Below are 15,662 nucleotides of genomic sequence, written 5' to 3'. Positions count from 1 at the left end.
GGAGTGACCCTGCTGCATGTACTTGGGGATAAATAGACAAATTCACTGCTTGCCCATGCTGTTCTCATGTGCATGTGTGTTAGAAGAAGATATACCATAGATAATCATTGTTTGGCTATGTGCTTGCTTGAATCTGAAATCAGCAAAGCTCAGGATGGATTCCAGAAATTTTTCCCCATGAAAGGGTACTGGAGAAAATTCTGATCTTTAGTTATGAGTGATTAAACATGTCATTGATAAGTGGGCTTTTAAAGCATTTCTGTAGCTTTTGGAGCAGTGTAACGCATACCTACTTTAGCCCACAAGAAAGTGCTTTAGCTCAAGGCTCATTTACAACAGAAACCAAATATGAGCAAGGCAAAACACCTCAATCACACCACACTGACAAAATATGGGGGAATCAGGTCTATATTTCCTATATAATGCACCTTTAAGGATTCTGGTATGTACAGAGACAAGCAGCCACTTTGCATTGAGGTCCATACAGACTTTTGGAGGAGACACACAATGCACACTCTCATGGAGACTTTACTTTCGTTCTTTCTTGTTTTATTGCTCTGTTAGTTTTAGATTGACTTATTCAGACTGACAACTTCCATTTGCGTATGCTGTCTAAGAAAACGCATACGTTAGAGAGTACATTCCAGTGAGTTATTCAGTCAGGTGCTTATCTTCCTTTGGAATTCCGTTTATAGGAAGGAAGTTTTAAAAAAATAAATAAAAAGGAAAGGAACATCCTTAGCTCAATCACTTTTAATGGTGAAACCAAAATACTGTTCTTCTTAAAAAAATCTCAGACAAACTGCTGGTGTGAACTCCCCAGGATTTCCCTATGGTAACTGGGAGATTAGAGATGAGACTTTGAGGGGTAATTATTGTCTTTAAAATATTTTAAATACCTGTCATGCATCACAAAATGCTACAATTTCACATATTAGAAAAGCAATTTTCAGTCTTCCACACTTGATTTTGTAAAATACTTAATAGCAAACTACCCATCTGGCTCATTCCTGAGGTGCTAAATTTCACCAGTTAATGCACAATTATTTTTAGTCTCTGTTTGAGTTGATTCATGCTGAAAGGTCCTTCTCTTTTTTCAACTTCAGGGTGCTGATTTGAAAACTGGGAATACTTAAATACAACAAACCATGGACCGTAGGAGGTTTAGACCTGTCCCAAGATGAGGAAATAACTTTTTCATCTATGGAACCCAAATCTTTCCAGGGTGTGTCCCAAATCCATGGGATGATCTAGAGCCGTGCTTCTCAAGCTATCTGGTGTGGGGGACCGGCATTTTTTTCCCCCAATGTGCGCGCAGACAGGCAGCCGATGGCTCGTGGACCGGCACCAGTCCGCGGACCACCACTTTGAGTAGCACTGATCTGGAGAACTAAAGATGACACAGGGACCTGAACCTCAGAGGTATTAAAATATAGGCATTTAGCCATAACTCCAGTGGCTACTCCCATGCAGAAAGTACATAATTCCAACTAAGGGGCAGAATAATCTCTACTGCCAGAACAGAGTGAAGTTAAGTGAGATTCAGAAGTCAGGCTAGAAATGAGTTGTGCATATTCTGGGCCTGATCCTTGGCCCATTCAAGTTAATGGCAAAGATCTCATTGGTTTCAATAATGCAGGATTGAGGCCTGTGTCCCTTATTTGGGCATGCTCAGTACTGTGTTTAATTGTTGTCCAGTACTTACATACCACAGAGACAACTGGAAATCCAGTTAATACTGACAGATAGAAAACCTCTTTTCAGCCATCCCTGTTTACAGAGCTGACACCAGATGTATGGGAGACATGCTGTATGGGAGACTCATGCTCCCATCTGTCTGTTTACTATTGTGTATGTTGATTGTTTTGGAAATCTCTCAGATCCTCTGTTAAATTTGTCAGGCTCACAAGAATTCATATGAATCCTAATTTTCCTAGAAACAAGCACATGCGAGCCCGGTACTAGTGTTTGGCCCACAGTATGGATACTACTACTGAGCGTTGGCACCAGGATACTCATTTTGGAAGGACTGTGTTGCCAGAAGCCGCAGTGACCTTGGTATGAATTCTCTCAGTTCTCTTATGCTGATCTCAAGAGTTACAGTTTCCAGACTTTCCAAGATTTTGCCAGATCCCTTCTTATGCTGTCCAATGAGCTAGAAAAGAGTCAGATGAGAATCCAGTGAATGGAAGAAGAACAGCAGAAAAGCCTTTGTCCAATTAACTTGTGTAAGCTGGGTCAGCACTAATGTTAGTGATCTGCATATCTAGGGGGAGAGCCCCATGATATTTATCAGACTTATTTTGGCACTTTCTTTTTAAAACAATAATCCAGACTGGACCAAGAATTTACGGTGTGGTAATTCATGTCTGATGTTTCAACGTGCTGTCTAAGCAACCCAAGACAAATTATCAACAGCCCTGAAATGCCTTGATGCAAATCTCTCTCTTCGGAGCCCTTGTTTAAAGCCCAGTTCTCTGCCCAGCACCCAGCATGAGTAGCTGGTCTGAACACTGGGGAGATGTGCATGGATCAGTGGAAGGTTTCCTCTCTTCCAGCTGGTGGAGGGCAGCTATGGAGCTCTAACTTAAGAGTCAGAGTAGTGATCAGGCAGCCACAAAAGTGGCTTGAAGCTGCCTTGACCCCAGCTCACGCAAGCTGTACTGAGAGCAGGTCAGCGCCTTTTTAACTCCAAAATCCTTATTGTACTTGAATCACTTCCTGTACTGACTATTGTAATTCATTCTCTCTATCTTCCCGTCCCCTTTCTCCTCCCCTTCCCCCAACCCCATGGTCCATCCTAATTCCTAGTCACACAACTTTAGCTGTGTCTGGAAAGTTAGACAAGCTACAGTATTGCTCAAATGCCGTCCATGACATCCTACCCATCTGCTAATCCCATTCAAATCTGTCTTTCTGGTTATCAAAAATGTGCAATATTCTTCTATGAAAAGTGAGTCATGGCAATAGAATAAAAATCTTTGGTATTTTCCTCCCTAGTATTATTTAATTGAAATGATTCAACCCTTTGAAAGTCATGAAAATGAATCCCAAACCCTCCTGGCTTTATTATCCTGCAGCCCCTGAAGCTAGTAGGAGCTTTGGTTTTTTCATACTGTTTAAATTGGAGTGGCTGTCACTCTACCAGCAGCATTTCAGAGGTTGCAGCAGCCCTGGAACAAAGTAGCTCTTTCAATGGAGAGGCTTTTCTAACAAACCATTTAAAAAAAAATTCTAATCAAAGAGATTTAAAGACTTTAAAATCAGTTGCCCATTATGTCTGTGACACAACTGACAGCAGGTTTAATTTGCAGCTAAGAGGCGAGTGGTAGAACTAAAAGGTGTAATAAACGGCATTTTTTCCCTTCCTAATGTATTCTGCGAGTGTGTGACTAACACAGGAGGCAGCACCTACATACCAGAATGGAATATTTAATAATGTACTTTATACAAGCTCATCAAATACCATTTGAATATCCAAGGACAGCGACGAGTCGTACTCGGTTTGCGAGGTTTCTGGCTGATTTTCCTCCCACTTTTTTGTGGTCTCCAGCTTCAGAATGTTATCCAAATAGCGCTTTATTTTCTCCTAAATGTTAAAGGGGAGCGAGGGGAGAGGGATGGAAAACTACAGATCAGCATTAATAAAACAAACAGAGGTTAATAAACAGACACTGTGTAGTGCACATCCTGGGAAAGCATCGTGCAAGAGGAGCTTGGAAAGGTTCACGCATTGCTCTGCAGCAGACGTTCCTGGCGCTAGACCTTGCCACCATTGCTCATGGGGGTGAGTGCTCACTCCCAGAATGGGTGCTTTTGGCTGCTGTTCATGAGACTCATGCTTACCAGTGGGAGTAAGGGAGGTACAATCTCTCCCTCCTGCTGACTTTTATGTGGGGGCAGCAATTGAGACCCGGAATATTCACTACAAAGCAAATTTTTCTTACCATCCTACAAATCACAGGCACCTAGCTGGTGTGCCACGTTTAGCTATTAGCCACCTGTATAAAACTGATGTGCAAAAAAAAAAAAATCCTATGTTCAAACCCTTTACCATCTTTATAGAACCCCAATGGAAATCAGGAGACCGTTACCGTTCAAGGATCATATTCGGCACTCAGTTACACTCAATCTGAAATCACTCCACTAATTAGAAAGAAGATACAGATTTTCTGCAGTGAAGGCAATTAATCACTGGAATGGTTTACTTGGGGCTGTGGTAGATTCTCCATCACTTAGTCTATGGATCAAGACTGGATGTCTTTGTACAAGATATACTCAACTGCAAGTTATAGGCTTGATGTGGGATCAACTTGGTGAAATTCTATGGCCTGTATTATGCAAGAAGTCAGACTAGATGATCTAACAGTCCCTTCTGGCATTAAAATTTGAGTTACTCTGGTTTGACACTGGGAGGACTGGACCAAATTCTGCTTCCTGAATATTAAATCTGTCCTCCTGCTGCTGGTGAAACAAAACAGTCCATAGGAGAAAGGGTTGGAAATGCTGATTTTAATCATAAAAAGCCACATCCTGATGCCCTGACTCGTCCTGAATAACGCCTTGTTCCGTAAGCAGTCCCACTGAAGTCAGTCGGGCACACTGATCAATTAAGATCCTGTTGAGTGGAAAGACATCAGAATCTGGTATGACTTCACTGGAGTTACTCTGCGTTCACATCAGTGTAATAGATCGGAATCAAGCAGTACATTTAGACAGCACACTTCCATTTCCTCTTTCTGTTCATTTAAGGCCAGGTTCTGCCTGGTGCTGAGTGCCCCATATCAATAGGAGTCAAGGATGCTCAGCTTATTGTAGCATCAAACCCTGTAAGAGAAGTGCTGCCTAGAAGCTCTCGCTCCCTGAGACCTGGCAATGTAGATCTGACAAAGCCCGCAAAGGAGAGACTGATGATGGATTGTAAAGGTCAAAAACGTTATTTGCCATTCATTAATTTATCCCATGGAGAAAAGGGAGATTTATGTAGGAAGTGATTCATGGAGGCAGCTGCTTAGCACCTCAAGGTGCAAAACTTAGCTGCCCACCACTGGGCCCTGGATAGGAGTCCAGTGGCGATGGTGGGCCCGGACTCTCCTACCAACTTCAAAAAACGGGACATCAATAGGAGCCTTTACTTTGGTGAAGAATCCAGCTGGGGAAGGCCCTGAAGCCCATGCAGGTGCTGAAAGACTTCCGTGTGATCAGACTTTTTTCTGGTATACCCCGAAAGGGTTGGACTGAGACGTGTGACCCAGCCGGAGGGCTGAGCCTCAAAAGAAGGGACAGCCCTACAAGAGACAGCTATAACTGACAAGGGGGCACAACAGGGAAGGAGACAACCTGCTGTACTCCCCCCGACCACTAGGCAGCTCTGGTGGTGAGTGTTCCCCTGTGGAGACATCTGAATATTCTATGTAGGAGGCTGGAATTATTTGCTCCTGTATAAGCCAGACAACAGGGCCCAAAGTCTTACCTCTAGAGAATCCATGTAGTCCTTTTTCAGTTTATCCCAAGTTTCTGATGGTAACAACTGAGGGAGATTCTCAGTCTTTACCTCTGCTTGGAGATCAGGGTGTCCCAGGAGAGTTTTGCTACAAAATTCAAATGAACACATTAGGTTGCCTTGGAGAGTAAGTACATGGAATATTCATGTTGCATGAGCTACATAATTATCATCTTGTATGAAATTTACTTAAAGCTTAAACTATGTGGCGTGCTTTCAAGCTTTAACAAGGAAATCATTCCTCGCTTTGAAATTGTAATTCCTCAAACTCGTAGTGATTCTGAAGGCTAGGTTTCAGCCTAGTTTAGAAAGCATGAAACCCCCGGTGTTGCTTGGACATGAAAAGTTATTTTCTTAAAATAAACAAAACCCATGAAACTGATTCATTTAACAATGTGTTGTTGGGATTTTTCTAGAGCTTGTTCCAGTAACATTGGTTTTTTTTGTTTGTTTGTTTTCTTTGGCGTTAGCTGGTCACGCTATGTCTCTATTTCCTTGTGAAGATAACAATGAAAGATCACTGCTCAGGTCATCTGGGTGATATTCTGAAGGGCAGTGTCTGGAAATCATGCAAAGGTACAAACAAGTTTGGACTTGAGAAACATTTCCTTGCATAGGGAAGAAGTGGGTGGATGCTGAACTAGAGACTGACTTTAAAGGGCATTGAATTGATAAACTACTTTTCCTTTACGACTCATTTCTCCCATGAGTTACCATGCAATACATGGCAGCTGATTAGTGGGAAGGTAAAGTACCACTTTGGGGTAGAAACAGATGTGTTGCTTACTCAATAGCAAAAAATCCATTATTAGGTGCCATTATGATTCAATATTGTACAATATTCACATGTGCTATCCACCAACCCATCCATACTCTGCACAAGCAAAATCAGTTTACAACTCTGTCTTCTAAATATGGGATGAGAAGGAAGAGAAAATGTTTGTAACCTCCTTGAATGTGGAACATGAATTACTAACTGTTCGGTAGAGCTATATCTGGAAGACAGCTGCAATGACAGCATCTCGTAAGGGGCCTTATCTTGTACTCAAAACTCCCATAAATTGCAATTAGGTCTGAGTACAGAGTGCAAGATCAGATTTAAGTTGAATGAAAACTGCACTGTATCAAGTCTGGATTCTGGCAGGCTAATGCAGAGAGAGCTTATTAGGAAAGAGTTAGTAGTATTGCCCTGTCATCTGGCCAAATTTGTGGGTTGGGAATGTATAAGATGTCATTAGCTGTACAAATAGTGTGTACTCCAGCATGCTGCATGAATGTGTCATTCATTTAAAAGTACACCCAAGTTAGACAGCACCTTTCTGTCTGAATTTTTTTTACCCACTGCTGTTGCAAGTAAAGACGCAGATGACTATATATGAAAGAGAAATGTATTTTGCTTTTTGCTTTTTAGTTTGTTTGCTTTAGTTTATTTTGACAGGATGTTTGGCATAATCAGCTTCAATCTCCCTTCTGTGTAATCAGATTCCTCTGTTTATGTGGGTTTTACACACACAGTAACGAGAGGGAAAATATTTCTTAAAATAAGAAAAATGCAATTGTAAACTCACAAAAACTGGGAAGGGGACTCAGGCAGATGTAGTATCTGAAAGTGCTCGAAACTTATGGCTAGATTTCAAGTTGATGACGTCAGTTTAAGTAAACAACTTCATATAAAATGAAATTTAAATCACCATTTTCAAACAGGGAAGCATAAAGCTAAGCTCCTCAATCAACAGTTAAGCACTTATATATATGTGGCCCAATCTATTCACCTCTTTTGCAACTGCTTTTGTGTTTACTTCTGTGTCATTGGAATGTGCTGGTTGGCCTGCCCTCTCCTTATTCAGGTTCCCCCTTAAGACCCACCCTCATCTGCAGTGATGCCTCTGTGAAATTAGCCAGCCACTAACGGGTAGGTAGAGAATCCATATAAACCAGCATATCATAAACAAGTCCAGCTGACTTGTATATTGTATCCTTTTCCCTCCACCCTTCATGTATTTCTATTGTCTTTGTAGGACTTATCTACATGGAGCAGCAATGCGCACTAGAAAGGTGTGACTTCTAAAGTGCGCCAATGTCTTGTGCAGCAACTAGACATGTGGACCCTGCTGGGACTCACTAAAAGTTCCCTCCTGTGTGTTAACATTGAAACAGAACTTTTTAGTGTGCACCAGTGAGGTCCACGTGGGCCAGTTTGTCGCACAACACGTAGGTGCGTTGTAGACATCGCTCCCCGGTAGTGCACATTGCTGCACCATGTGAACAAGCCCTTAGACCCAGTAAGCTGCTAGTCCCAGCCCCAATGTCATCTTACGTATCTGTACTCTGTATACCACCAAGCACATTTGGGTTACTACTGTACTGTAAATAATTTTTAGAGGTGCTGAGACCCCACACCTCTAAAGTTATTTATTTGAGCCAATTCCTCTTTTCCTTTGGGCTAATGCCATCTAGTGGCGTCCCACATAGCCATGCTCAGGGGGTGGCCATCAGGTAGGATGACCATATTTCCCAAAGGGAAAATAGGACACCGCATGGGGCTAGCCTGAGCCCTCCCTCCCGCCATGTGGTGGGGCTGGCGAGAGCTGATCACCTGAGCTCCCTTCCCCGGTTGGTGTCGCTGCTTCCCCGAGCCCTGCCTGCCCCCCGCCCAAACCCTTCCTCTCCTCCTGCCCAGGGTTGGTGTCACCACTCGCCTCCACCCCCGCATGTTCCTCTGTACCCCACTTTTCGACAAAAGTGGGCATTTGTCCTACTTGCTCTTGCTAACTGATCAAGTTGGCAAGAGCAAATGGGACAAATGCCTCTTTTGCCAAAAAGATCGGGACGACTGGGACAGGGCTTAAAAAAGGGACGGTCCCGGCCAAACGGGGATGTATGGTCACCCTATCAATAGGGACAGGTGGCCGTGTGGATTCTTTCCAACCCGCATCACAACTTAAACAGGTGCAGCTCCTCCACGCTCCACGCACGACGGCTGGAAAGATCTGCTAATAGAGGCTGCGCTTCGCAAAATGTTTCCATGCGGGGGAACTGATCTTTCTTATATCTGAAATATAACATTGGCAAGTGGAACTTATGGGTATCGTGAGCACTGCAAGTCAGTGACTAAGAGAAACAAGGCAATCTAAATGTACAGTGGATGCATGTGGTAAGCATTTTACGCACAAGCCTTTGCCTCTATCCTTGATCAGATTGGTACCTGCCGTTATAGTTCAAGTGGTTGCATCTGTCTTATTCACATGGGAACCCAAGAATAACTAAGTGTCTTGAAGTGCCTTGTAGATATTCAGAGCTAAATTACTATTTGGAGGAGAGACAGTTGGCATGGGGAATAGTAGCTTACCTATAGTATGTGTTAACAACCCAATCAAGTAATGCGTAAAGTTCATTAAATTCCAAGGGTCTCTGCAAGAGACGCTGCAGATGTGAAGAAATGGCACTATGAAAGGACTCCACGTATCTTCCACAAACTTTATAGTCATCTGGGTAACACTTTTGTACTGACCGCTTGATTTTCAATAAATCTTCACTAACATATTTTCTGAGGAACCCTAAATGGATAGCGAGCCAAGAATCGTTGTCCTCTTTCAATGAAATAGGCACATTACAGACTCTTTTTTCAGCACTCCCTCTGACAGCTTCCTTCCACACGTCTCGCCATTTTCTGGGTCTGCCAACGCAGTCTGATTCTGAAGAGCCAGGAATCTGTACATCAGCATGAGCTTCTTCTTCCTTGGAGATTAAGGTCACCATAGAAGTCAACAATCGTTCATCTATATCGGACTGATCAAGTGTTTCCTCCACAATGGATTTGATTGAGTTAGCAACAGAGTTACAAAGCAAATCCACATCCTTGGCTTTCCGGGCATATTCTGTAGGATTGTCTTCATATTTCTTGGCCTCTTTTTCAGTTATAATTTCATTCTCCAAACACCTGATGCTTGCAAATGTCTCCAAAAGTTGCTTTTTCTGAATAAGTTCATTTATTTCCATGACTGCAAAGAGAACATGGGTTGGGGAGAGAGCAGATTATGAGTTTACTTTTAGATATTTAATGTGCCTATTACAACAGTAAAGACCACAGGAGAGAGCAATGTCTGAGTCACGACTGCGGGGCTGCTTTGTCTCTCTACTGCATCCTGCATGAAGAGTGGCATTCCAGCTGCACGTATGTGACAGGTCACCTTTAATCTCCTTAACTCCTGTTTGACATAGAGGAGAAATACCGTTCAGATGAAATCACTGAAACATCAGAGCCATGTCTCTCAGGGTATGTCTACACTGCAATGAAAGACCCGCAGCTGGCCCAGATCAGCTGGCTCAGGCTCACGGGGCTGCGGGGCTACGAAATTGCAGTGTAGATGCTTAGGCTGGAGTCTAAACCTGAGTCTGGCGGCACAAGCCTATCTCTGCTTAAATATATTTCAGGCTGGAGATCTTATTTGTGGTGATATTTCTGGTTTGTACTCTGTATTTTAAAGCAAATATGCATCATATGGCATTGTTCCTGTGGCCATTGTTCTATTGTGGCCACTGTAAACCAGTCTGGCTGCACAGATTTCAGACTGAACATAAGACCACTGCATCAAGTCATTCGAGGAGGCAAGATCTACTGGAGAGAGCCCTGGACTGAGAGCTGGGATTAATCCCTGTCTCCCAGCCCTCCGACTGCTATGCTTGTGACTTGGGGCAAATTGTAACTTTTTTCTGGGCAAGTGTTCTCCTATTTATGTTTATACAATGCCTCGTACAATGGAGCCCTGATCTCAGTTGAGGCCCCTATGTGCTATTGTAATAGAAATAATAATATTTGCATGAGTCTACTAAAAAGATCTCAAAGAATGGCTCTGACTCATCCCCACTGTAATTTCCTTGAAGCCAAAGGAGTCCCACCATGGCTGGCCTGACCCAGTCATTTTACAGACCTGCACATAACTACTAGGTACTGACTATTCGCTGTAACCCTGGTTTCCAAGTAGTGTATGCTGTTATCCAGTCTGGGAGGGATGGGGGAAATCCATGTACCTTTCATTCTCAGTCTCCGGTCACTTTAGGAGTGGGTGCCTTCTTTTACACTCCCACTCAGCTGAATTATCAACTGTGCAGATTTTGAAAAACAATGATAAAAGTGCCTTGAAAATACAGTTCTAAGGGACCACAAACAGCCAGCATTGTACCACGCCATGCCATAGGAGTGAGGGTAGTTTGCCAGTAATAATTTGAACCAAAATTTTGTTGGGTGATAAACCATTTGGACTATGATAATCGTGGAACACTAGAGTCCGAAAAGGGGCTGATCCCAATTAAATTTTCCATTTCCCACTATCGCAGCAAGAACTACAGCTCATTAGTCTTATTTCACTTGCTAACGAGACATAGAGAGCGTACAAAACTGCCTTTCTGGATGCAGCAGTGGTGTGACAGCAGAGATCCTTGCTGCTGTGTGAGAGACTCCTATTCTGGAGCACCTTCCAGCTCCCAGAGGTCACTGGGAATTTGAGCCCACTAAACAGGCGCTCTGGGTGTGGTGATGTGGCTAAGGGAGTTCAGTCTAGTCAGTTTATCAAAGAGAAAGTTTGAAGCAATTTGGTCACTGTAAGTACCTAGGCAGGAAAGAGAGATCTGATACTAAATGGCTCATTAAACTAGTAGCCAAAGGCCCAACACGTTGAATGGCTGGGAAAACTGAAGGTTGACAAATTCAAACTGGCAATAAAACCCACTTTTTTAAAACAATGAGGGTGATTAACCACTGGAACAGCTTACCACTGAGTGTGGGAGATTCTCCATCACTTGTAATCTTTAAATCAAGATTGGGTGTCTTTCTAAAGGAGATGCTCTAATTCAGACACAAGTAATTGAATTCAGTGCAGGGATTACTGGTGAAATACGACACAAGTTTATGCAGGAGGGGAGCCTAGATTATCATAATGGTGCCTTCTGGGCATGATCTGTGAATCTAGGCCATGAGGTATGCAAAGCTGACAAGATGGGCTTACATCCATTTTACAAAGCTCACACTGTAACAAGGTGAAGCAGTTTAAGCATCTTCACCGGAACAGATGTCACAGTTGGGACACAGCCCTTCTAACCAGTCCATATAGTGCCATCAACAATGGCCTCTGGATCTTGCCAAGATTAGAAATGTGGGTTGAGGTTAGGTCAGGGTGTATTAATTCATCTCCACCTTTTTCCTAAGCGGAAACACTGTGATGCTTTTCCCTTGGCTAAGCAGTTAGAAGTGTTGCTTAGTCAGATTGAAAGGCGGTGCTATGGGTCCACTCTAGGAAAGAGATATGATTAGGTAAAGGTCAGTTACCATAGACCCATTTTTCTAGTGTAGACATGGCCCATGTGAGTGCACATCCTTATGACCTGGCCTGAAAAAGAAAGTGAAGCAGCATTACTGTAATAAATAGCAAATTAAAGGGATGTATCAAGACAAGTGTCCCTTTTGAGGATCCTTCGATGCTAATAAAGTAACATCTGAGGGAGCCACAGAACATCCCATTCATGGGGTCTCCCTTGGTATCTGGGAGACCTGTCCTCTGTGCTCAACCTTTAAAGACTCCAAGAAGACCTTGCAAGGGATCAGACTATTCTCTACCCAGGCAAGTCCATTTCATTCAATGCTCTATTGTGCGCGGGGCCTTGCAGAGTCTACTTTGATTGAATGTTATTAGAATCCTAGCAAGTGTTTTTACAGTGGGTTATATTTCACCTCTTACCTGAGAGAGGTTCTCGTTGAATGGACTCTGCCCCCATATTCTCCCCACTCTTGTCCACACTGGTGTCGGTCATATTTTTAGCACTGCTGCCCTCTTTCTTTTTTAAGCCTTTCAGTGTAAAATCTTTGTTTCTTCTCAGGGTGCCAGAGTCTTCACTTGCTTTGTCTTTGGCCTGACTTGGTTTACTTCTCTTGAAGCTTAAGATTCTATTGAGAGCACTTTCGGGGCTCTTTGCCTCCTGCTTGTTCAAGGGCGAGCTATTCAGTTCAGAAACAGAATCAGTTCCTTCATCCTCAATGCTTTTTACTGGGGATGCTGGTTCTGCTGGAGATGCCATTTTTTCACTGGGCTCAGGTATCTCCTTATTTTCATCTTTGTCTTTGGCTGGACTTCGTTTACTTCTCCTGAAGCTTAAGATTCTATTGAGAGCACTTTCGGGGCTCTTTGCTTCCTGCTTGTTCAAGGGTGAGCTATTGAGTTCAGAAACAGAATCAGTTCCTTCATCCTCCATGCTTTTTACTGGGGATGCTGGTTCTGCTGAAGATGCCATTTTTTCACTGCGCTCAGGTATCTCCTTATTTTCATCTTTGTCTTTGGCTGGACTTCGTTTACTTCTCCTGAAGCTTAACATTCTTTTGAAAACACTTTCGGGGCTCTTTGCCCCCAGATTGTTCAAGGGCGAGCTATTCAGTTCAGAAACAGAATCAGTTCCTTCATCCTCAATGCTTTTTACTGGGGTTGCTGGTTCTGCTGGAGATGCCATTTTCTCATTGAGCTCAGGTATCGCCTTATTTTCATCTATCTCACCTTTGCAATAACTGGTTTTTGGAAGGAGGAGGAGTAACTAGTTAAACAAAAAAAAACAGACAAGAGCAGAATTAAGCAGTAAGACTTACATGGGATCTATGTAATGCTGGGATATTACTGTGTCTCTTGAGTCACCCTTAGGCAGCAACTCTCTGTATCCCCCACTTTGTGGAATTGACAGAGGAGGCAAGTCTGTAATAGCCTTGTTGCACCCCAGCATAACCAGAGTTGTGAGGCACCTCACAACCACCTGCCCTGCACATGAAGCAGTCTTGTCTATGCCTGCTGTGGATCAGGTCCCTGAAAACAAGAGCCCCGGCAGCATGAGCATGGCCTTTCAGGCCTCCACAGACTGCTCCCTCTCTGTACAAGTAGAGATAGGTACACACCGACCTCCAAATACTCCGAGCGTTCCCTGCATGAATAGCCCCTTGTCCACTAAACTCTCACAGAATTTAGAGTGAGGCCTGCTGCTCCCAAAGGAACAGGACACACGAGCTTGTAAGAGACAACTCTGGACCAGGTCTTTGTTTACCACCACAGCACACATGTATTTATAGTGAAAACAAGAATAAGTTTATTATCAGAGACTAAAAAGAAAAGGAGTACTTGTGGCACCTTAGAGACTAACAAATTTATTTGAGCATAAGCTTTCGTTGCATCCGATGAAGTGAGCTGTAGCTCACGAAAGCTTATGCTCAAATAAATTTGTTAGTCTCTAAGGTGCCACAAGTACTCCTTTTCTTTTTGCGAATACAGACTAACACGGCTGCTACTCTGAAACCTATCAGAGACTAGAGATTCAAGTGATAGTGAGTAAGAATATGAAAACAAATGGTGACACATAAAAACAAAATCATAACAGGCTTTCTAGATAATAACCTTAACTGCCAAGTTACCCTCCTGTCTAAAGAAGCGTATCTCACCCAAAGTTCTCTCCAGAGTTTTCAACCAAGCCTGGCTGAGACTCCTGTTTCACGAAGCAAGAGCACTTCAATCCCTGATGGCAGCCCTTATACTCCCGCAGTGAAAGGGGCCTTTGTTTCCTCTCATCCCCAATATACCTAAGCAAACTTTTGCTATGCACCTCCAGATAAAGCTCTCTTCTTCCCCGTTGTGCTTCATTTCCTGTTAGATTATATCTAAGGTTCTTTCTTATAATCCTTCATTTGCATTCAGTTCAGACTGGTGATAGGGGACCCACTGTGAATGAAACAATACTCAGTTTACATGTAAATGGATAGGCAACTCCTGTCTGACAGACAACCTGTTTGTCACTTTTCCTGTTGACTAATACCTTGATACAGACTTTAAAAACATATTTTCTGCATATACGCACAACTCCTTACAGAGTATCTGTACATACCCATGTCACAAAGATATTGATGGGTTTCAGAGTAACAGCCGTGTTAGTCTGTATTCGCAAAAAGAAAAAGAGTACTTGTGGCTCCTTAGAGACTAACCAATTTATTTGAGCATAAGCTTTCATGAGCTACAGCTCACTTATCCGATGAAGTGAGCTGTAGCTCACGAAAGCTTATGCTCAAATAAATTGGTTAGTCTCTAAGGAGCCACAAGTACTGCTTTTCTTTTTAAAGATATTGATGGCCAGTGTGACACCAGCTTTCATTTAAGACTTCACATGACATTCTTGGTGAACCAGAACGTACAGACGAGAATTAGGTGATTCCTGTAACCTTTCTGCACCCCTTGCCACTTGGCATTAAGAGGTTCTTGGGTCCCATACCCCTACCTTCAGAGCCTGGCTCTTTAGCACAAGTTGTGCACATGCATGCTCTTAGGTCTAGAGGGCCCCAGTTCAATTCCTGAGAGCAGCCCTCTTGCATACTTTCAGGTATGCCATGCACTCTCAGTACCTAAACTGGTACCATTGGTTTCCCCCCCAGCTGAGTTTAAAGCAATTTAGGGCAGATCTATGCATTAGCCAGATCTGCGCATTCACAGCCTATAACCCAGACATGTTAGCTTTGAGCTTGGTTGCTGCTGCCTTGTTGATGCACAGAGATCTGCAGACATTCAACATTGGAATGTGGCTCGCGATGTGGATGGTCAGTTACAGACATCACATAGCAGTGACTAAAGCACACTGAAAAGCCTCAGTTTTCACCTCTAGTTCCTTAAATAAGAAATCAAAGCATAATGGTTTCTGTGCTCTGAATTGTCATGGTTACAGTTCTGCAGAGGCTACAAAATGCAATGAACTTTTATATAGCACACACTGTCTGAAAGCAATTCAAAGTCAAACAAACCAAGGCCAGCCTGGGAACAGCTTGCTGATTGATTGGATTTTTTTATTTTTGTTTTTTGGTCTCACAGGCCTTATCTACACTAGAAGCATTTAAAACCAGTTGCCCACAATTGCTAATGTTAGGAGCCCAAGTGCAGGCAACGAGCCAGCTGCTGACATCTTTTTCAGAGCCATTTCATCTCATTTCTCTTTATGGTAGAGAGCTAAATTGTGATTTTTTATTTTTTTTTTTAAGTCTTGAGCTGAGGAAGCCCTGGTGCAAGAGCAAGACACCATGCCCCTGTGATGCCCCCTTGGGGCACAGTGCCTCCCCAGCTTTCTCAAAGGAGGTTTGACTTCTGTATCTGGA

The 15,662-nt window shown here is 43.1% G+C and overlaps 1 protein-coding gene across 1 annotated transcript in view; it reads right to left on the bottom strand.

Annotated features, from left to right (window-relative positions):
- Positions 1-15,662, bottom strand: part of EXOC3L4 (exocyst complex component 3 like 4) — a 36,489-nt gene that overhangs the window by 17,677 nt on the left and 3,150 nt on the right. The window contains exons 2-6 of the mRNA XM_075129889.1: positions 12,238-13,081; positions 8,853-9,504; positions 5,474-5,591; positions 3,467-3,589; positions 2,055-2,155 (exon numbers count right to left, since the gene is read on the bottom strand). Of these exons, the coding sequence (XP_074985990.1) occupies positions 2,055-2,155; positions 3,467-3,589; positions 5,474-5,591; positions 8,853-9,504; positions 12,238-13,000 (1,757 nt within the window). The 5' untranslated portion in view covers positions 13,001-13,081. The remainder of the gene's footprint in view (positions 1-2,054; positions 2,156-3,466; positions 3,590-5,473; positions 5,592-8,852; positions 9,505-12,237; positions 13,082-15,662) is intronic.

Source organism: Caretta caretta, chromosome 6, assembly GCF_965140235.1.
Source record: "Caretta caretta isolate rCarCar2 chromosome 6, rCarCar1.hap1, whole genome shotgun sequence".
Classification (NCBI taxonomy): Eukaryota; Metazoa; Chordata; order Testudines; family Cheloniidae; genus Caretta; species Caretta caretta.
The sequence above is the reverse complement of the archived record's forward strand: the minus strand, read 5'-3'. Positions and strand labels throughout refer to the sequence as shown.